Source organism: Toxorhynchites rutilus, chromosome 2 (genome assembly GCF_029784135.1).
Source record: "Toxorhynchites rutilus septentrionalis strain SRP chromosome 2, ASM2978413v1, whole genome shotgun sequence".
Taxonomy (NCBI): Eukaryota; Metazoa; Arthropoda; class Insecta; order Diptera; family Culicidae; genus Toxorhynchites; species Toxorhynchites rutilus.
Genome location: NC_073745.1, coordinates 92109851 through 92132439, shown reverse-complemented (window position 1 = coordinate 92132439; position 22589 = coordinate 92109851). Strand labels below are relative to the sequence as shown.

General features: G+C 40.8%; 1 protein-coding gene across 4 annotated transcripts in view; it reads right to left on the bottom strand.

Moving 5' to 3' along the window:
- Window positions 1-1715: 1715 nt before the first annotated feature.
- LOC129765166 (protein CBFA2T2) overlaps window positions 1716-22589 on the bottom strand; it is a 223200-nt gene continuing 202326 nt past the window's right edge. For 3 of the 4 annotated variants that reach the window (XM_055765078.1, XM_055765077.1, XM_055765079.1), the window contains 6 exons: window positions 22156-22322; window positions 21904-22078; window positions 8385-8780; window positions 8137-8316; window positions 7968-8075; window positions 1716-3277 (listed from right to left, as the gene is read on the bottom strand). In XM_055765078.1, coding sequence (XP_055621053.1) covers window positions 3131-3277; window positions 7968-8075; window positions 8137-8316; window positions 8385-8780; window positions 21904-22078; window positions 22156-22322 — 1173 coding nt within the window. In that variant the 3' untranslated portion in view covers window positions 1716-3130. The remainder of the gene's footprint in view (window positions 3278-7967; window positions 8076-8136; window positions 8317-8384; window positions 8781-21903; window positions 22079-22155; window positions 22323-22589) is intronic. The other variant, XM_055765080.1, reaches the window with a different exon arrangement.

The following is a 22589-nucleotide window of genomic DNA, read 5'->3' as shown; positions in this document are numbered from 1 at the left end:
ACTCCTGGGAAAGAGGAGTAATCCGACGTTCAACTCAGTCGAACCTTCTGGAGCATTTGTAGCAACGAATGTTGCATCAATATTCAATTAATTGAAATGATAAATTGTCCTCCATCCACATTAATTGTGATTACTGGCTTGATTATTCCTTGATACCGAATAATTCCGAATTCAGGCAGCTTGCGCACCCTTTTAAAATCGAGCCCGTTAGAAAATGCGTTCGAAGAACAGTGCCTTCCCGATCGAAATGTAACATACCCTGAACCACTGTTGTTCGGGCACGGACAGAGAAAAGCACTAATTTCTTGTAGCAGATTCTTATTTCCTCAGCTCAAAAAATATTAGTTTCAGCTCTCTTTAATAATCACACAATCCTGCCTCAGACTAGCTTATGAAGGACTAGCGGTTTCGCGAACGGAAGATAGCCGTATGTCTTTAGATGCTGCTAGCCTCGAACCGAATCCGGTAGATTAACGTGATATTCGAGATGCATTAATCGGTGCCTGCTTACCGGCTGCGGTTAAGCCCATTACAACACGTGCTTTATCATCTTGGCTCAGGTACGCCTCATTCGGTTCCAGAATCGAAGCTAGCTACTCAAGCATATAGGAACGCGTGAATTTATCTAGGAATAAAAATGGCATTTCGTTACGTAACTATCAAGGCTAAATTTTTGGAAAAAAAATGGGAAAGAGTTGATTTTTTGGACCTAAAATAGAAATGGGCATCCTCATGAAAAAATAAAGAAAACACGGGTCTAATATTTTGCGATAAGGAACACCGGAGACTGAAATGTGTTTTCTGTAAGACCATTGCCAGAGGAGATGTCTCCAACAAATTAAGGTTTGTTTTCGCTGACAATTTTACCAGGAAGCTCTGAGTTGGCAAGGGATTTGCACTTATGGAAGGGAAACTTAGGTTCTCGTCACAAACACGACAATGGACTCGAAAATGTATAGGGAAGAGTGCCTGCAGAAACGCCTCCTTCCGTTTATTAACGATTTAATTTCCAACAACAGGACCCAAACACGAGCACATTGAGTCGTTCCGATACTCTGCTGAATGTGTGTATTTTACTTACGATCTTAGCAGTTATATCATCACACGCCTGAAGCATGTCTCCATTTCACATCGATAGACCACGAGTGAGGTTCGATGTTGTACGTTCTGGCACAGTCTAATCGCCACGAGTGTGGTTCGACGGTATACGTGAAGGGTTTAAGGCTGCAAAAATCCGGTGCAGACATCAAGATATCGCGGAATAAGATGACCACTGATGATTGAAACATTTTTTATATTTTTAACCAATCTTGAGATACAACTGGTTTTGTGATTCCAGACTCTCAAAGTTTCAAGCCTTAGAGTGAAGAAAAAGGGGATAAAAAGGACTATTCAGTGTTGGAGACTAGTGAAAAGCATGAGCAACGCCGCCCTTCAAAGTAGCCGAAGCCTCCATGTGGTTCTTGTGGAATTCACGCTAGGATAAAGGATTTGGTTTAAAATGGTGATGAGCCCCACACCACGTCTGCGTTGACCCGTCCCAGATAAGGCTACTAGAGCTTTCCTAACCTTCTCATGATCAATCAGTCAATAAAGGTTTTAGCCTCCGGTACTCGTATGACAGATTAACGGAAACCTCATTCCCAAATGCACCGATTTTTTAAAGGAACTTTTCTTTCCAACAGTAAACACCTCCTGGTTTCGTTTTACAAATAGATGAAATTTTATTTCCATTTTGCGTATTTTTAGGATTTTTGAATTCTGGTTTTCTGGTTAGTTTTAAATCGTGTGTGGGGATGTGTACGGGTGTGTATGTGGGTGTGTGAGAGTGTACCTATTTCTCCGTGGCTGTGTACGAGTGAGAGTGCTGCTATATCTCGAAGAATATTTACATAACCTCTACGGGCTGAATTGAGAGCATTATCATTACTCGGAATCGCTAATTTCCCATCCGTGAGGAAGAAGTTATTATTCAGTGGATCCCCGCTAATAGCTTAAGACTTTATTTTTCTCTTTCAACCGTCAATATGAATTGGAGCGGATAGATTTGTGATTGAATCACTGTCTGCGTTGAATCGTAATGGGTGAAGAGTAGAACTCACGGATCTCGAAGGATTCTGGCTGATTTATACACCTAGCGAATTGTTTTACAAATCTAAGATATCGTCTGCGGATAATAAATTAGTCAACAACTATTAATAATAACCATAGGTAGTATTTGTAAAGGGAGGTCTAATTAAAAAAAATGGTAATCATTAGACGGATTCTAGTATCTTATAATCACCGAAGACTTAAATTATATGCGTTTGTCATAATGTGGGTGTGAGCGTGTGTGGTCGTAAGTTAATCTTTGGAGACATTGTTTGTGGTCGAAGCCTCGGATGCGTGTAAGATCGTTCCTTTTTGGTTGGTTAATCATCTTAAAGTAATCTACACAGCTACTGGATTGGTGAAAGTAAATCGATGCGAGTGTTTGCTCACCGCTTTCTCAACTACTTTTGACTGCGAACTTGGCTATAGTATGTGGTGCTATTGTTGGTTTATTAACGTGGTGGATTTACATAAAAACCGAGAAACACGTGCCGGGGAACAAAAACAAACACGGGGAGAATGTTGGATTCTGCGCAGAGGCGTCTATGGCACGTGTTTTAGTTCACGACGCTCTCGTGGTCTGCACCCCGCGTAACACTCTACAGGAGAAAACGATGATTTCTAGCGGTGTGCTTTTGGAGTAAAGTGGCTAACATTCTACAATTAATTTTTCAGTGTTCGTATTTCAGTTTCACATCTACGTATTTCAATGACATTTGCTAGCATTCGATCTGCTGACGATGGTTTCTTTTTTTCAAACTGTTATTGCACTTATTTGAAACGCTGTCAACATAAATGCTGTAATTGTTGTTCGCTAATCTGAACTTAGATATTAAATGAACTAGTACTGCGCTAACCGTCGACTAATCCTACTTGGTAAAAACTAAAAAAATATTAATATTTGTGTCAGCTTGGCTTGCGGCTTTTTGGTTTTACTTCCACGGTGTATGAAATGGCTTTCAGCAGTAATAATCGTACGAAACTTGTTTTAATTTGACTAGCATAGATATTTTTTCTTAGGTTTCAATGGTTTAGTCCGTCATTTTGTGGCACCTGTCGTGCCATTCGCTGTACTGTTGCTGTTAGTCTGGGACTGCTGCGGGGTGCTGGAACGTGACGACAGAGCGGCCCTAGCAGAGGCCGCGTGTTTCTGAAAAGTATTCTCGGCTCGCGAAGTACCGCAAACCTATGTTTGAACAAAAAAAAAATGGGTGAGTTATATCTATGATATAACCGCAAGGTTGACGTGGGACTACCTTATAGTATCAATCATTTGTTTGTATTGATTAAATTTTTGGTTGTATGAAACAATATTCGAATTCAATATATTTGCTTTATGAGTATGTAGCGTGTACCACATATTTCATTTGTGAGCCCCTTGTACAATTAATTTCTTTATAAGCTCAGAGCTTTTCACTCCTCTGTGATAGTTTATGAGATGCCCGGCAGAGCGAGTGCCGGTTTCTCCTTTTTTCATTTTTCAAATTCAACTGAGTGCCGCGGGCTCCGATAGCTGGTGCTAGCTGTCGGCTGCTGCAAAGCTCTCGTGACTGGACTTTCCGCTGACGAGATTTCTCCCAGCGACGGAGAGACAACCTTAAGCGTTTCCTTTTTACTTAAAATCGAATCCCCGGCGCGAGATTCGGCTTGACCGGGACTCGGAGGGTGATAGGTTAATGCCATAGGGGATTCGGGAAACAATTCCGAAAGCGGGTGAAGAATGACTTCGGTACGACTTTTTCTAAAAAAGAGTCTGATACAAAAAAAGAATAGTCCGCTGATCTGAGGATTCTAGCTTTTGCGGAACCACTTCAGTTCGAACCGTGGAAGAAGGCAGAAGTGGAAAATCTTTTTTTCCGAAATTGCTTCTTTTTGAAATTGTTGGAAAGGTAATTCAGTGATATTTTTTTGTGTTAGTTGCGCGGAATACAAGTAAATTACTAAAAGGAGGGAACCGCTTCTGGCCCCGCGAATCGGAACTGAGGATTGGCCAATATATATTCGGCCGACGCAACAATATATTTGCGATTCTCGAACGCATTCCGGAGAGATTGACCAGTTGCTATTTCGGTGGCTAAAGCAGTGCGCCATAGCGACAAACAAAAGCGCGCACTCGAACGTGCGCGTCAACAGCACGGCAGCGGAAGCAGGTTTGCTATAATACCACCTAATTCAATTATCCAGAGTGAGTACCCCTTAAATTACATGCGCATGTCGGGGACAATAAGCGAGTCGTCGTTACCGACACTCAATGAATAGATCCACAAAACCATATCCACAAAAATAGATTTCCCGCTGACGAGCGGTAGACAGATTATTTGAACGCACTCTTAACAGGATTATAATATGCTAGCTAGAGAAATCGGGGATAGAGTAGGTAGTTCAGACACCAGGACTTAAGCGGATGATCAAATGATCATAGGATCGAATCCCAAAAATAAATGTACATATAGTTAAATAAAAGTTTGTAGAGTATGTAGGTGAAATATGAAGTAATGAAATGATTTTGATGTGTGGGGAATAATTATAATAAATAGCTAATAATTATATATGGAGATTGATTGTGAAAATGGAATTTATAGATTGAGGAAAATTTAAAAAAGAAATAACATGCGAATTTGAACTTTAAAACCACAAGCTGTGACGAATTTCTGCACAGAGAGAGGAATAAATCCCCATAAACCACGGAATCCGCCCCCTCCCGCTTAGGTGAAAGAACTCCCCCGATTGCTGCGTTTCGCGAACAACTAAGTACAAGAAGGGTGAAGGGTTCCTTTTTTTGTAGTTTTAGTCACGAGTCGGGTTGACTCCTTTTTTTTCAGCCCCGCTTTCACCTCCGAAGCGATTGGGAAATGTTGTGGGGCTTCGATAGTTGGATCCAGTGATGACACTTACAGCCTCTCACTGTTCTTGAGTGTCGCTGGGGTTCTTTTGTAGCCCGTGATCGGGTGATTGTGAAAGGTTTTCCCTTTGGTGTTGGCTTATTGCTTTCCAGGTACTTGGGCACAGTCGTTTCTCGAGCCGGGAATTCGACAAGAAAGATAAACCCGCCCTAAGGTTGGGTCTCAGAAGCTAGGCTAAATTAAACCGCGGTGGTTGGTCTCCCCTATAGGAGTGGCGCATAAGCCGGCCACCTACGCACAAAGCCCCGGTCGCGACTGGCTCTCGTTACAAGTAAAAAGATTGTATAATTCCATATAAGGTCAATTCATGCATTGTGATAGATTATAATCTTCGTTACAAGTAAATTTAATGACAGTCCTTTTACGTTTGGTATGATGCCTAGGACAAAATATGTGAACGGAAGAATTATCAAACGATTATTTCATTTTACGTTTCCTTCTAAAGTTTGCACCTCTCAAGTGTACGTACTTCTCGAGCACGAATTTGCTTGATTTGATGCACTTCAGGCACTCAGTTTCGATTTTGATATATACGTCGAACGCATATTGTTTAATCAATAGGCGTCATGGCAGCAATTGGTTATCAACATCTTACCTAATCATCAAATGGAATGCGTAGGAATTCAGTGAGCAGATGATATGAAGGCATATCCTTGAATGCAATCTTGAATAACCGAGCCAAAGCGTGGTGTTCGTACCCGCTTTCGTAATCCGTGTTAGGAAAACACTTTTCGAAGTGCAAAAAAAAACATGCGAGTGCAGAAGTACCCCCGAAAGACAGTGTGAAGGAAACATATTCTAGTTTGCACAAAGACAAGCGAGTAAAAGTACTCGAAGTTTGCAATTATTTGCAGAGCCAATTTCCCCAGACATCATGGTTTCGAAGTCTGTGTTGAGGAAACACATTTCAGTCGGAACAAAAATACCCCCGACTTTCATGTATTTGCAATGCCGATTTCCCCACGCTCCATGGATTTGAAGTCTGTGTTAGGGAAACACATTTCAGTCGGAACAAAAAGCCTCTGACTTTCATGTATTTGCAATGCCGATCTCTCCAACGCTGCTTGGTTTTGAAGTCTGTGTTAGGGAACACATTTCGGTGAGAACCAAAGTCCCCATACTTTCATGTATTTGCAATGTCGATTTCCCCAAGGGTGCTTGGTTTAGCTGGCTGTGTTAGGGAAACCGTAGATCGGGCCAATCAAAATGAGGAAGTTAGGGTGTTTAGATAACGCTTATCATTTTAAAGTTATTCAATTGTTTATTTAATGAAAAATAACATTTTATTAATTGCGATAGAAGCGTAGAAACATTCCCTATCAATTGATGCAAACATCTTTTCGATCCAGTAAGAAATGTTCGAGTTATAAGCATTCGGAATCATTCATTTTTTCCTGCATGTTCTGTGTATAGGTTTTCATTGTACCCCCCATATACTCCGGTTAGACATAGTCCCACGTCAAAAAAATGGGTAGGTTTTATCTATGATACAACCGCAAGGTTGACGTGGGACTACCTTAGCTTAGCAATCATTTGTTTGTATTGATTGAGATTTTAATTGAATGAAATAACTCCCGAATTCAATTCAATTGAATATATTTGCATTTGACGAATTTACGCAAAGATGAATCTGCTCATGCGACATCTACATTAGAGTTCAGAACCACAAAAGTGAGGGTGTTTGTTTATTTTATGCACTAAAGGCAAGATTCGGTGGTGATTATTCATATTATTTCAATTTAGATTCATTTCAGCCATTGAATGTCGTCAGTATATGGTAAGAAAGTTGGAGTTTTGTATATTTACGATGGTTTCAACACGCGATTTGACCAAAGTCATAGATAATCTTCGAAAATTTTAAGTTTGATAATGCATACCGGTTATTGATACTATGGATAATTGCGATGAAATCGATATCATATCAAATTGGCAGATTATGTAGGGGCCGATACGAGAAGGATTTGCAGTATTTTTAGCGTAAAACACCGTGGAAAAATTACATGAAACCGGGAAATTTGAAGATATATTCTGATTTTTCTAGAAAATTTGAACGAATTTCATACCAAAAAAAAAAAACAAAACATCCTCATTTTACTCGGTGCGCCATCTGGTTGTACGTAAATTCGTCAATTGTGAGTAAAAAGATTGTATAATGCCATGTAGGATCAATTTATGCATATGAACTATATGTTCTTCGTTGCAAGTAAATTTATTGACTGTTCTTCTACGTTTGGTATGATCTTGGTTTTGATGTCTGTGTTAGGCAAACACATTTCAGTCAGAACAAAAATGACCCCGATTTGCATGTTTTTGCAATGCCGAATTCCCCAGACACCTTGGTTTAGAAGTCTTTATTAGGTAAACACATTTCAGTCGGAACAAAAATGCCCCTGACTTGCATGTATTTGCAATGCCAATTTCTCCACGCTCCATGGATTTGAAGTCCGTGTTAGGGAAACACATTTCAGTTGGAACCAAAATACCCCGGACTTCCATGAATTTGTAATGCCAATTTCTCTAACGCGGCTTGGTTTAGAAGTCTGTGTTAGGGAAACATTTCGGTGCGAACAAAAGTCCCCATACTTTCATGTGTTTGCAATGCCGATTTCCCCAAGGCTGCTTGGTTTTGATGGCTGTGTTGGAGAAACCGTAAATCGGGCCAATCGAAAAAAGGTAGTTAGGGCGTTTAGATAACGCTTAACATTTTACAGTTATTCAATTGTTTATCTAATGAAAAATAACATTTCATTAATTGCGATAGAAGCGTTGAAACATTCCGTATCAATTGTTGCAAACATCTTTCCGATCCAGTAAGAAATGTTCGTGTTATAAGAATCGGAATCTTTCATTTTTTCCTGCATGTTCTATGTTTAGGATTTCATTTTACCCCCCCCATATACTCGGGTTAGACGTAGTCCCACGTCAAAACAATCATCACTCAAGCTTTTTGCTGGAATGACTTGGTTTTACTACCTGATGGTGTTGATCCCAGTCTTTGTGTTGGCAAAATGATCCACAATACCTGGCCAGGTTGCAACCTGAACAGGTTTCATTCGCCTTTCGGCCACAGTTCCAGCAGGCCTGCAAAGTATTTCACTTATTAATAAGGTTTGACCGACACCTTAAGAGAATAGTATATTACTAGAATACTAACGTTCTGACTACCAGCAATTGGCCCTTCCGAATCGGGATCTGCACTTCCACGGTTAATATCGGTGAACATTTTTTCCATCTTTAACCGCTCTTGAGCAAACATTTCGATCGTTCTGGCCTCAGCGGCCGCCACCGCTCGTTGTATCTCGATCACTGCCTGCCGTTTGACCTGAAGTTCAATAGTTAGATACTTTATTATTTCAGGCGAATTCTTATGCAACGACTCAACAGCCGTACCTGATTCACCGATTCCTCCGCGCTGCGCCGAAACTCGGCGATCTTCTCCTCAGTCTGTCGCTTGATGTCCGCTATCGAGGTGTCCTGGTGATCCCGGGCGTGCGTTTCGATACCCCGCTGCTGGAGGATCGAAATCGCTCGTTTCGTTTTCTCGACCATCGCCGAAATGCAGGTCAGCATGGTGTGGATATTTTTCCACTCTTCTTCCCCACTGGTACCAGCACCGCTGCCACCACTGGTGCCGGGACCTAAGGCTCCGCCAGCAACGGCTGCCGCAACTCCTGCCCCGGCACCACCGCCGCCACCACCGCTCCCACCACCGGGGGGAATTCTCGGGGGTCGGTGTGCGTCTGTGGAGGGTGCGCGAAGCTCTCGTTCGTCCCGGTGAATGGAATGCTGTTGGGAGATGGCGGGAATTATCAGTAGATATGTTTCGCAGAGGGATGAACGTTGGATGTTTCAAATTTGACTGATCGTTCATTAAATCGGATGTTATGAATAAGCTCGTTTTGCAATTTTTGTATCATGGAATGAAATTAAACAAAGTAATGCTTCCAAATTCGCGCGACATAGCATTTGATAAAACAGAAGAACATCGTACGGTTATAAGCGAATGACCCCGAGAAAGACCGATGGTTTGCGTGGTTTTCTAGAAGCTTCATCGGCTGTTCTAGAGCTTGCTCTTTCATCGTGGCTCCGTCGATCCGAAGAAGTAGGTGAATTAAGACTCCTCAGACTGCTCAGCTTTCATCCTTTTTTTAAAGTTCATATAGAAGCTTATGAACCAATCAAAAAGGCCAATTGATGAATTTAATGCCAACTCACCTTAAGAGCATAGTTACCGTATTAAAATCTGTGTCTTTGATGTTTATATTATTTATATTATGGACTCGGAAACTACTGAACCGATCGACATGAAAATTGGTATGTAGGGGTTTTTGGGGCCGCGGAAGGTTTTCATGATAGTTAGAGACCCCGCCCACCTCTCTAAGGGGGGGCTGCCATACAAATGGAACACAAATTTCTAAACTCCTCGAGAATTAATCAAGTAAATGCAACCAAACGCAACAAAATGAAACACAAATTTCTGTATAACTCGAGAAATAATCAAGCAAACGAAACCAAATTTGGCATGTGGAGGTTTTAGGATGCAATAAATGTTTCTATGGTGGTTCGATACTCCTCCCCCCTCTCTTAGAGGAGAAGAGAGGAGGGGTCTGTCTTAATTCTATCATAATTTCTGTATCAAACATTTATTCCATGTAACGGAGAAACATGTTATTTGCAAGAGGTTGAATAATCTTGAACGAGAATTGTGTCTGAAAATAATCTGATATTATAATGATGAGTTTTGCTAGAAGTACTAGGATTTTTTTAGTAAAAGGTAAATTCAATGGGGTCGATTAGAAGATCAATCAATGAACAGTTCTGCGATTGGACTCATGAACTTGCACTTAGTAAGAAAACGTTAATGTTTGAAGGTATTGATAACAAAAACAAATTTTGGGCGGGACGAAATGTAATTTAGCGACAATATGAGGGCACATTTAATTTCCGCTTTCAGTATGCTTTTGTAATTCACGCAAAACGATCCATGTTCGACGCAGACTTTTGCACCTTTACATATCATATCGAACATGAGAAAACAGAACAGCACGGTGCAGACAAATGTCAGAATGAGATTGATTTCATGAAATTGATGAGGTGGGGAAAAAAATATTGACATCAAACCATTAATAATATTAGAACGTTATATTAAAAAAGCTGTATGTTTTGTATGAAATTCAAAAAATCTGTAATCTGCAACTACTGATTCTTGGTTTTGAAAAGTCTGAAAAATCTGTATAAATACAGATTAGGATGTAGATATGGAAACCCTGCTTAGGAGTTGTTTCGCTCGTTTCGTTCGAAAGGTTTCGCTCGCTCGCCTAAACACTATGCTCTTCTCTTCCAATCCCCTTTTGTCTTCTGCCCGGTTGAACGGAGCTAATAAGGGGCTGTCCACATACCACGTGGACAACTTTAGGGAGGGTAGGGGGTAAGAAAATGTCCACTCTTGTCCACGGAGAGGGGAGAGGGGGTATAGACTGAGTCCACGTGGACAGGAAGAATTTTCTCTCCGTATTTATCAATAAACGGATTGAGAAGCCTGCGAGTGCTGCCCAGATCTTCTTCAGTGAAATCTGTATTATAAAAATATCTCACGTAAATTGTGAATGACCAACTATTTCCTATGATCGAACTTTTATAGTTACGGGGTATGCATAGCCCTCATAGCCAAAACTATAAAAATTAAACGATTCCATAATGGTTGAGATTCCATGATATGCGTAAATGATTTTTATCAATTATAATTTTCTATACGTTTTGTTATATCTCGAGAACAATATATGATAATAACGTCTGTATAGTTTTTCATACAGAATTGCGTGTAAAATCATTTTTCCAAAGTATTTTCATTCCATTAATTTCTAGGAATAAATATTTACATTTGCAGGAGATTGTATATGCATCACTAGTCGTTGAGCCAGTGTTCTGATAAATTATAGAATATTTCAGGAGGTGATAGAGGATCATATTTGATGAAAAAATCCTACGCATGTAGTCAATTCTCAACTAGGACATTGTTGAATTTTTGTTAAGTCTAATTTTATGTCTTGAACTGACTCTAATTTAGAAAGTACGCTCCTTAGAATAATTATACTGTTCATTTGAAAGATAAGAAAATCCACTCTACAGTTCCTTCCTTGACACCACACTATTATCCTTCTTGTTATCTTCCACTAATTTAAATGTGTTCACAACATAATTTTTATGCAAGTTTTCCTCAAATGAAAGCATCGTGCGCACTTTTTGACTTTTCAGTTCAGTCATTTTAAGGCAAAAAACCGGTCTCAAGGAAAAGTTCAATAATTCTTTCGTAGTTAAGATTTGATCGTCAGCGTGGAAGATTTTTTATGATCCTCTATCTCTTCAAATTTTTCGGGTCAGCTACCTAATAACCTATATATAATAATATTATTTTAAACAGATATAATAGTTTTCGATATTTTATTCAATTTATGAGAAAGTTTTCTCAATAGTTTGAACATTTATAAAAAAAAAAAATAATAGAAGGTTAATGAATTTCTCAAAAAAAATGTTTCAATCGGCCAACAGGCTTCAGGGCCATTTTTGGAAAAAATGAACGAAATTTCAATAAAATGGGGAGGATCGGGGCAGCGGAGGATTAATTTGGCGTTGAATTGCTCTCTGGTAAACTGTGACGTTTTAATAAGGATTTAAGTGGAGGAAAACTAAAGAGCATTACAAATAACTTATCGTGCAAGATTAGTAAAAAATTATTGAGTCGTGAGTTTTTTGATTATTTTTCCCCACGAGCATTTTGGAAGCTATCTAGACACGCAATGCAGGATTGTCAATAAGCAGTTGAAAAATAAAAAAATATATATAGATATTGAAAATATTTTTAATAAGGTATTAGTACCCTTTGAAACTATTGCGGAAAAGGTTTCTATTGCGCTGATGACTAAAAGTGAATTGATTGTGTGAATGAACCGACATTTCCTGTGGCGAAATGTCGAAAATGTTTTGAGTGATCTTTGAAACGCTATAACTCTGTTATAAAATAATGCATTCGTCAAAGCATCAAGATTGCGATAAGTAGATTTGACCATCGATTTGCTGTGCGTTCATTATTTCATGAAATATTCTTAATTCGAAATCAAGGGATAATTTTTCATTCGATAGAGAATACCTCTGTAGTAAATAGTTCTACTGAAACTCTCTATGAATAAAATGGACGCGAAATAATCATGTTGATTGGATTGCTTTTAAGCATATATTCTCAAAATCTAGAGAAACTTTGAAAACAAACTATAAACGCGTTATCTTTTCTTGCAAAGTATTTTATCTACAACACATATACACATCACACACTAGAAATTTGTAGCTTGAAAATGCTGTATTTTTTATCTTAATGTCATCATTTATATCGAAGATTCAGGCGTTCCGAAATCTCTGAAAAATTTCAACCTTTTACTCCTCATCCTTTGTCAAGTGAGGATCTATAGATATCAGTACATGCTTCCTACTTTATCTTTTCTTTTTTTTGAAATTCTTTTTAAATGATAGAAAAAGAGTATATGTATATAAAATCGTTCTGTTCGTTTTTGTGCGCTTCAAAAACTCGAGCTCTGATGGAGCTCATATTATAACACAAGATACGAGCCACTTCAAAAATTGTTGTTGCTACTGCCAACGCCTCAAGAAGCTTCAAGATTTCCAGATGAAATAAGCACACTTCTGAAATAAATCTGTGTAGGTAAATTAACTTTCTAGTATTGAATATGTATTCTATGTGACAGTAACACAATTCTTTGTATGTGTTCAAAAATCGTGAGCTTAAATTGTATCTGATAGTGATTTTAAATCTATTTAATTTTATTCGATTGGCTTTGCTCAAGATCAATCCTTGGAATTTTGTAATTTATTTTCGGATGCGGATTGTTCAACTGGATATTAGAGACGAATGAACTGCAAAGTTTAAAGCCTTTCAAAAACAATGAACAAAAAACATACAAGTATTTCAAAATTAAACTCATATGGAATATTTGCTTTGTTTTACTACTCATTTTTCTGTCATAAAAAACCAATGGGGGGAGGGGTATGAAAATGTCCACGCTTGTCCACGGAGGGGGAGGGGGGAGTTTAAAATCGTGCTTTTTCTGTCCACGTGGTATGTGGACAGCCCCTAAGAGCGAAGAACGAAGTATCGATGATAACTTCCTGTATAAATAATTCATTACTCATACCCATCCACTCACACACTAACAAGAAAAACTTTGAGCGCTTACTCAAGATATTGTTTTATTCATTCTTTAATAATTAATTCAGGTGCAACTTCAAAGAAACGTTTACCAAGACAGCGGTAGTCCTACGTCTACCTTGCGGTTGAACCACTGATATATCCCACTTTTAGTTTTTTTAAACTACAACTGATCCTAGTTTTGTTTAAAGTCAAGATAGCGATATAGTGTATTCGACACTATTCGACGAAGTTTTAGATTTTATTAACGTATGGTCTTTTGTCGAAGACGTCATCTTTATTTTTTTTAAAGTTTCTGGAATACAGTAGAATCTCGATTGTTCGCGACAGCGAGTTCCATAGTGAATCTATAGGCCTTCCCGGAATTTGTCAGTCCCCTTTATTCCGCGCGGCGAATGAGGTGAGATGACTCAAGTTACTGCATTCCCGTAGGCGAATTGTGTGACTATAGTTTGTTACTAGGTGAGATTTGGAGCCGAGTCCTCGTATGTTATCGGATCGGGTATAAAAAAGAAGTTGAAAAGTAAGGTAGCTTCCACAATGAAGCGAGAAGCTATCTCACGTCACTTGCCGCGTGAAATAAGGGGGAGTGTGTGGAAGGCTCATGCTTTTTTGTTTTGATCATGACTTTCACATTATCTGATAACTGGTCTACACGACCTTATAGATGAACATTTTAATGATTGCTGTATTGATAAAACATAGTGTTCATTTTGTTCGTGTTTGCACTTCATTTTTAGTCCGCGATTTTCGTTGTTCGCGGGGACCTTGCCAAACTATTTCGCGGAAAATCGGAGTTCAACCGTATATGGTTATCGTATCGGGTATATGGCCAGGAGCTTTCGTACAGAAATGTTTACATTTTTGTGTGTGAATTCTTGCGTTCGATATGTTCTTGACATGTTTCTTAATAGAAAAAAGTTTGCAGAATATGTTAATCACGATAATTTACATACAAACATGTTACGAGTTAAACTGTTTTGGAAATTAAAATTAATTTTTCTCAAGTTCTGAAAAAGATTATATGAACAGCCCATACAATTACCAACAAGTCATCCATACAACTACAGGGAAAGAGTTTTTCCAACAATAACTTTTTTCGATTCTCTTTGAAAAATTACTACTAGTGTTTAACTCATAACATTTTGTGTGTAAATTGTCGTGATTGAAATTTTATGCAAACTTTTTTTTCTATTTAGAAACATATCGAGAATATGCCGAACGCGAGAATTTACATACAAAAATGTTAACTTAATATTCTCAGAAGTCTCTCTACAAAAATGCCATATACTCCAGAAACTATAAAAGATAAAAAGTTGATATTTTCGACAAAAGTCCATATTTTTAATATGATCTGAAGCTTTGTCGAATACACTATATCGCTATCGCCCTTTCGGTGCATACATGACTCGTTTATTATGGTATGGGTCATTCATATATTTTTTTGAGAATTTAAAAAAAAATTTGAAAAAAAAAATTCCATTTTTATTTTTTTTTTTTCTGTTGGCAGACTTATCTCACTTCTTAACTAGGCGAACCTAGCCAGAATTTTCACCTGCCCCCGGGCTTCTGAATGCCAAAGGGGGACTAGGCTCTGCGGAATGCACGTATCTGCATGCTCGTGCTGTTTCAGTCCTGACCGAGAAATTGTCGGACAATCGCGCAGGTGCTAAGGATGACCGACTTTTGGATGCCGGCCAATTCCTTCTCCATGTTCAACACCTTTAGCGCTTCCAGAAGTGTCTTCGGGATAATTCCAGTTCCAGAGAGAACGACTGGAACAATTCTTGGGACCTCCCTTAGCCCCCACAGTTCCTTGAGCTCCACGGCCAATGGTCGGTACTTGCAGATTTTGCGACCGTGGGTCTCCTCCAGATTCTGATTCAGTGGAATAGCGACATCGATGATGGTGACTTTGCGGTCGCTCTTGTCGTAAACCATTATATCTGGGCGGTTGTGGTGGATCGAGAGGTCAGTCAGAACAGTGCGATCCCAATACAGCTTGAAACGGTCATTTTCCAGGACAGGTGCAGGCAGGTACCGGTAGTTTGGTACGTTGTCTTCCAGTAGAGCACATTGGAGCGCCAGTTGTCGATGAACAATACGGGCCACGTTGTTGTGGCGCTCGGTGTAGGCTGCGTTGGCCAAAACGGGACAGCCTCCCATAATGTGCTCTATGTTTTCACCTGGTTGATGGCACATCCGGCAAATGTCATCAACGTCTTGATGCCAGACGTACCGCCTGCAGTTTCTCGTCGGCATTATCCTGTCCTGGATGGCTATCATGTCGGCTTCTACTACTGAAGAGAGTTCACCACGCGTTAGCCACAGATTAGATGCGGCCTTGTCGACGTGTGGCCGGTCCAGTTGATGGGGGTGGGCACAATGCACTGCCTTCTGCTTCCAAGCTGCAATCTTCTCCTCCACTGTCTGCAGATTGCAGTTGAGTTGGTACTCCGCTTGCGCCAAGTGCAGAGCGCTGTATCCTCTGTCGACGGCGCAGACAGCCCGGTATAGCGCGTTTTGGTTGGCGCGTTCTGCGAAGTACTCGCGCAGTTGTCGTACCTGGGCAACACACAGTGCAGATATGTCGACTATTCCAAGTCCCCCTTCTTTGCGTGGCAGTGAAACTCTCTCCAGTGCCGATTGAGGATGGTGCATTCCGGCCTCTTTAAATGCTTTCCTCATCCTCCTCTCAAGGTCCTCTAGGTCAGTTTTGCTCCATTTGACTACACCAAAACTGAAGGTCAGCAGGGGAACCGCGAATGTGTTGATCGCGCGTACCTTGTTCCCCGCGTTGAGGAAAGTCCTCAGGACACAGTTCACTCGACTCAAGAGCTTGTTTCGCAGCTCCGTCTTGATGTCGGAGTGGCGAATCGCGGTGAGCTGTCGGAATCCAAGATATTTATAGGATTCGCCACGAACCATGTCTCTTATGAACTCGCCGTCATAGACCTCATAACCTCCGGATTCGGTAAGCTGCCCTTTCAGCAGATGGACACAGCGGCACTTGTCGAGGCCGAACTCCATGCAGATGTCCCTGCTTATGTCTTCGACAACCCGGATAGCTACACCTAGACGCTGACGTGAATCAGCGTAGACCTTGAGATCATCCATGTAGAAGGTATGGGTCACTTCTTCGTGGGCGCCGTCGCCATACCTTATTTTATAGCCATGACCGTTTCTATTGAGCGTCCTACTGAGGGGGTTCAGTGCCAGACAAAACCAAAGCGGGCTGAAAGAGTCGCCTTGGAATATCCCCCTCTTTATCTGCAGCGTTCTAGACTGCAACACATTTTCCCCATCACTGAGGTGCAGAGACGTGCTCCACTGCCTCATCGCATGCTGCAGGAACCTAACGACGACGGGATCAATTTTGTAGAGCTCCAATACCCGGACGAGAAACGAGTGAGGTATGGAGTCATAAGCCTTCCTGTAATCGATGTAGGCCATACTTAGGTTCCGCTGGTTATATACCGCCTGGCCGACTATGGCTGCGTCGATGATGGCCTGGTCTTTGCAGCCATGCGTATTTTTCCTGCATCCTTTCTGCTCTTCTGCGATGATGTGATGCTGTTCGCAGTGAGCAGAAACTTTGGCGGTAATTATGCTGCTCAGTATTTTGTACAGACTCGATAGGCACGTTATCGGTCTGTACTTTGATGGGTTCAATGTGTTGCTGTCTTTCGGGAGGAGGAAGGTGACGCCACGGGTGGCGAATTCAGGAAGGTTGTGTGGGTCACGTAGCACCTTGTTGAAGCACTCAGCTATCTTTGGATGTGCGACGGTCAGCTTCTTGTGCCAAAAGTTCTGGACACCATCGGGGCCCGGTGCTGCCCAGTTCCTCAGGTACCGCGAGGCTTCGCGGACATCGTTCTCTCCGACGATGATAGCTGGCATCTCTCCAATTTCACCACAACTCTCCTCCTCCCGTCTTAACCACATTTGCCCGTCGCGATGTTCTACTGGGGTCTCCCAAATACCAGCCCAGAAGTTCGTCACATCGCTAATATCTGGCAAACCTTCGCGGTAGTCGGGCTTCTCGTCGCTAATGTGGTCGTAGAACGCTTTCTCGTTATCTCTGAACATCCGATTTTGTTCCTGGCGCTTTGCAGAGTCAGAGTAACGTTTCAGCCGTTTTGTAAGGACGCTCAATTCTGGCTCAATTACCCCATCAGTCTTCCAATTGCGGCGCGCTTGTTTAGGATCCGTTGCTCCAATCTCCTTCGCCATGGAGGCTCACGCCTTTCACGGAGATGTTGGAGCAGTCTGCCTCTTGGCCTAATACGGTATCCTAAAGCAGCACAGTAAACTTTCAGTTGCAGCTCCTCCATGTTCTCAGCATCAACCAAGTGCAGCGGAAGAACGTGCTCGTTCATGAGCTTTACTGCACTTGTCAGCCTGCGGGAATGCTGCAACTTCGGGATCCTGGGGCGCGACAAAGGGTCCGTGTCGCGGAACTGTGAGATCGCCTCGTCGTAATGGAAGACCAGATCGCGTAGTAGTTGTTGATCTGGCTGTGGGTCTTCCGGCTCAGGGGGTTGTTGTACTGTGGCCTCCACTGGTGCTGATTCGCGTGCCCCACTCGCGAATGAATTGCTCAGCCGTACTGAACTTCGTCTCGACACATCGCTTGCTCTGCTTGTTCTGGAGCTTAGTTCTCTCTGCACCTGCTGCTTGATCTCGTCAACTTGCGTTTGGGAGAGCATATTGTTGCGTACAATCGCTCTACGCCTCGCGTTCATCGCGTTTTGGTCAAGCCTCCCGACGAACTCTGGATACGCTTCCTCGAACATTGCGAGTATTCGAGGGCGACCGCTCATGTCCGTCTCCAAAGCAGTGCAGATGTAATAGGCGCGGATCACGAATTCGTTCATTTCGTGTGTCCACATGATCCGTCGCCTAGTAGTACCCACAAGTGTGGACGACTGTCGTCTGACAGTCGCAACACGCCTCGTAGGCGCAGCGTTTCGTTGGTGATGTCGATGGCTGCTGTTTCTGTGTGGCGGTAGCTCTTCGGGTTGAACCCGGCTGGTGGCCCGCTCTTGCACCTCGCCCTCCAGCCGCTGGCCGCTCGCTCTTACTCCCGTTCCAGGACCAGCTCCAGTTCGGGGACCCTCCTCGGGCGATCGCATTCTAAGTATTCTTCGTGAACGTAGCTCCATTTTCTGGGTGTATCTCCTTTGCCCGGGAGACAGCGGGTTGGCAAGGCCTCCATGACCCGGGAGGCCTTCCCCGGGAGAGATATAGCGCTCTGACTCGCTCGCACCCCCTCACTTAGCCACTATCGACACCCGTTCTCGGAGCCAAGACCAGGTGTGTGTTTCCAGTTCACGCCCGATCTAAAAATGTCGTCATATGATCTTCGTGGAGGCGTGAGATAGGAACATTTGAGACCAACGGGCAGGCTCCTTCCCTAGTGTTGATCCCCATTTGAGAACCTGTGTTATTTTTGTTTTTTTTTCGTTTTTTTTTTGGAGAAAATTCAAACAATTTCCTACTTCTATTCTTTTTTCTTTTGACCAATATTTTGTAGGTCTTACAGATTCTGAGTTCGAAACTTTTGTAAGCAATTTAGAGAAAAAAATTTGGTCCTTTCCAAAAAGTGATCTGTTTTTTGGAAAAAAATCATGTATGCAAAGTTGCTTGAATGGCCAATGTTTTTATGTTTTTCGCTACAATCTCGAATAGCCTTGAGAGAGGTCATTTGAAAATTTTCAAATCTGCTCTTAGCTTCCAGAAAAGGCTGCTGGCTTGAACGTGACGCGTTAGTAGTTGACGAATGCCCAGATGCTTACAACTCCGAGCGCATGTCATGCAACTTCAGTTTTGTGAAGCTGAAATGTTGTTTGTTTTTTCTAGTTTTGTAAAAGGTCAAGGTTGATCTTCTAGATCAAAACCAACTCTCCCGTAGCAAGTAATGCTAGTGTTCCTGTCGGTAATTGTCGAGATTATCCAGACATTCTAGCACACTTTCTTCCTGACATGCTCTTTTTCTATCTGACTCGCTCAAACTATCGTTATTTTCCGGATTTTTATACTTTCATTCAAATAAAAATTAAAATCCATTGAAATAAGGTAATTATTTAAAAAAATTAAAAAAGTAATAGGTCAATTAGAAGATCAAAACCAATTCTCCCGTAGCAAGTGATGCTAGTGTTCCTGTCCCTACTTATCGAGATTATCCAGACATTCTAGCACACTTTCTTCCTGACAAGCTCTATTTCTATCTGACTCGCTCAAACTATCGTTATTTTCCGGATTTTCAAATCCGGAAAATAACAATAGTAAAATAACGATTTCATTCAAATAAAAATTAAAATCAATGGAATAAGTTAATTATGAATGAGAACTACAAAATAGCACAGATAACAAACACTGCCACATGTGATGGATATTGTGAAAAGAGAAAATATTGCAATTGAAGCTCCACCCATCCATAATTTCGTATTCCTACGATGAAAATGCGGTCGTGTTCTAGACTCAACCCCCTACATTTTTTGTAATGGGAACAGCACTTTGTGATCGTCATACTAACGATAGAACAAAAAAAAAATCGCCTAACAGTTTCCACAATGAACGGTTTAACAAGTGGAATTAGCACATCTGAGTAGTAGCCTTTCGAAGTTTATCGAACAATAGATTGTCGTCCTGGCGGCACACTGGCTTTTACACTATCGAGAGAGCTTAGGCTTGGTTTGTGATATTTTACATAATTCTTTATTATCAGTGTAACAACTTTCAACTTTCCCACCCAGAAAATGAAATCGTTAAATAAAATGTCAAAACAACTTAATTTCAGCAAAAAACAGCAAATCCTCTTCTAAAAAGGATAAATAGAATGCCAAAACCAACTTTTTCGCATGCAGGGACAAAACTAACTTGTTAAAAAAAATAATTTTTCACCTTAATTTATTTTTATTTTTCAGAAAGTTCGCTAGCTGGAGCGACACTAAAGAGAAATCATAAATTAAATTTCTTTTTACTCTCGCCCGGTGCAATTCCTGTTCAATGGAGTTCATGTTGCAAACGTTTGCATGCATCCCGAAGTGGACAATTTGGGCGCAACCGAATCGCACGGGAGTAGAACTATAACTGCGAATAGAAATCGTAAATCACGGCACAGCAGCAGAATAAATATCGAAGAGATATTGATTTTTGTAAACATTTCTGCGATCTATCAATAATGGTAAAATGTTAATTGGTCCAATTTACGCTCCCCAAATTTTGCTTTTTGAAAAAAGCAAGTCAAATAGTTTTCTGCGATTTCAATGTTTTATTATCGTTGTTGACTGAGGATTGATGGAAAATATCCAAATTGACTTTTCGTTACTGTGGTGCATCGATTAATTTAGATTACTTGTACATTGTTGAATCACGCGTACTCATTGTCATTTCCAAGCTTTTTCAAAGGTTGATAATGATGGGGGTGGAACAAATATGTAATCAATTTTGTTTCAGCAGAAGAAGAAGATCGTTTGAGATGTATATTCGGTGCCGTGGGCATTGACAAGAACGGAACGAATGGCAACATATAGACAGCTTGTGTATCCGCAATGACAAATGTACAGTGTCGGCATTCGTACTTGTGGGGCATATTGATTGTTATCAGATTGGTAGGCTTAAAGGTAGTTTTCAATTGTTAAAATTTGAGTGAATATGTATACTTCATGTTGTTCAATTTCTTTGAATACATATCACTGACCCTCGCTCAACCATTTTTCCATAAATTTCCTGTTTTTTTTTCTATTAAATCGTATTACTTAATTAGATAGAATACATGTTCGATACGGAGAAAAACAAATTCAATTTATAATTATCACTTTGAAAGTATGTTTTTTCACCTGAAAATCCATTATCACTATCACTTCCCAGTGGAAGCACAAAATTCAATATCGTCAACACGAATTGTTCATGCGAGAGCAAGAACGAATCATGAATCTTGGGCTGCTTCTTCAAAACCACGTAAATTCTTCAGAAAGTATTGGAGATTTTTCAGGGCCACCAAAACTTTTTCCCTATAGAGTTAATATCAAAAAATCTGTGTCATCGGTCCTTGTTAGGACTATCAAATGTGTGTACTGAACAGTTTTTAAATTTCTTTAATGTTACCTCGTTTAATTTGACGCAATTAACCTTGGACAATTACGTCGTTTACAATCTACACGATCTTGTCCGTGATGTGCGTGCTAAATTTTAATATGATTTTGATATCCCTTTGCTTCGACGCCATTTTTACAACTGAAGCATGACAAAAACGAAATGAAGACAACATTCCGTACTCAAAAACTTACAAAATGAAGAGATTCAAGTTATTTGAATGTACGATTCAAATTCAATCATACAATGCACGATTGAAAAAGTGCAAGATTGTCAGTTCACCTGCGGACACTAAACGTATTTGACTGTACGATAGTTTCAAATTATGACCAAAATTGACAAAAGAATAAAGCGTTTCCAAAAAGCTTCTAATCCTCCGACCAAAGAATGTGTCGCAAACGCTTTATTCAAAATTATCGGAATTTCGACAGTATACATAAGTGAAGTTTTGACACAATTTATATTTTGCATTATTAAAATTAATATGATCAAAGACTGAAACATTTTTGTTAAAAGTATTCTGCTATTCGCCAGCATTGATTCTATACAAGTTTACAATCTACAATATTCATACAGGCTGAAGATACTCACTAATCCGTCGGAATGTGGATGAAGTCCTCCGTTCTGATACTCGAACAGTGCCGGATGGGTGGGATACAGTTGTGGCGTTCCTGTCGCCAGCAGGAGCGACGGGTGTGGACGTTTGGATGGCGGCAGTACATAGTCTCCCCACTCCGGTGGTCCTGACGGGTGGGAGTCGTATAAGCTGTGTTTTTCGAGTAGAGGAAAAAACACGATGCTCAGAGAAAAAGAGTGACTACATTTGGCTATCACAGATCATACTTATCAGAGGCTCGTCGTTTGAGTCCCAGTCCGTTGACACCGGGCGTTGGAATTGGCGTTGAGGAGCCGAAACTCTCGTGTGAAAGGAAGATGTCTGCTGTGTCGGCCAAGTTTTGGACGTATTCCATCACGCTGCTTTCGTTGGTTCGGGCGTACTGCGAGGGTGTCTGTAGGAGTGAGAGGGAATACAAATTTTGTAATGAATTTCTCCAATCCGATCATTTGGAAGAACGCATTTTTGTTTGGGAGCGGGAAAAATCGTAGACAACTAGGAGGTACTCCGGAGACAACTGACAAAGTACTGTCAAAGCTACTTTCATCCGTTCCTTTATTGTGTACGAGATTTCGTACACATGGGCAGTAAAAACTTCACAAAAAATGCCATTTGCTCTGCAGCATAAGCGGACTAATCCGTGATCCTTGCAAATGTTGAA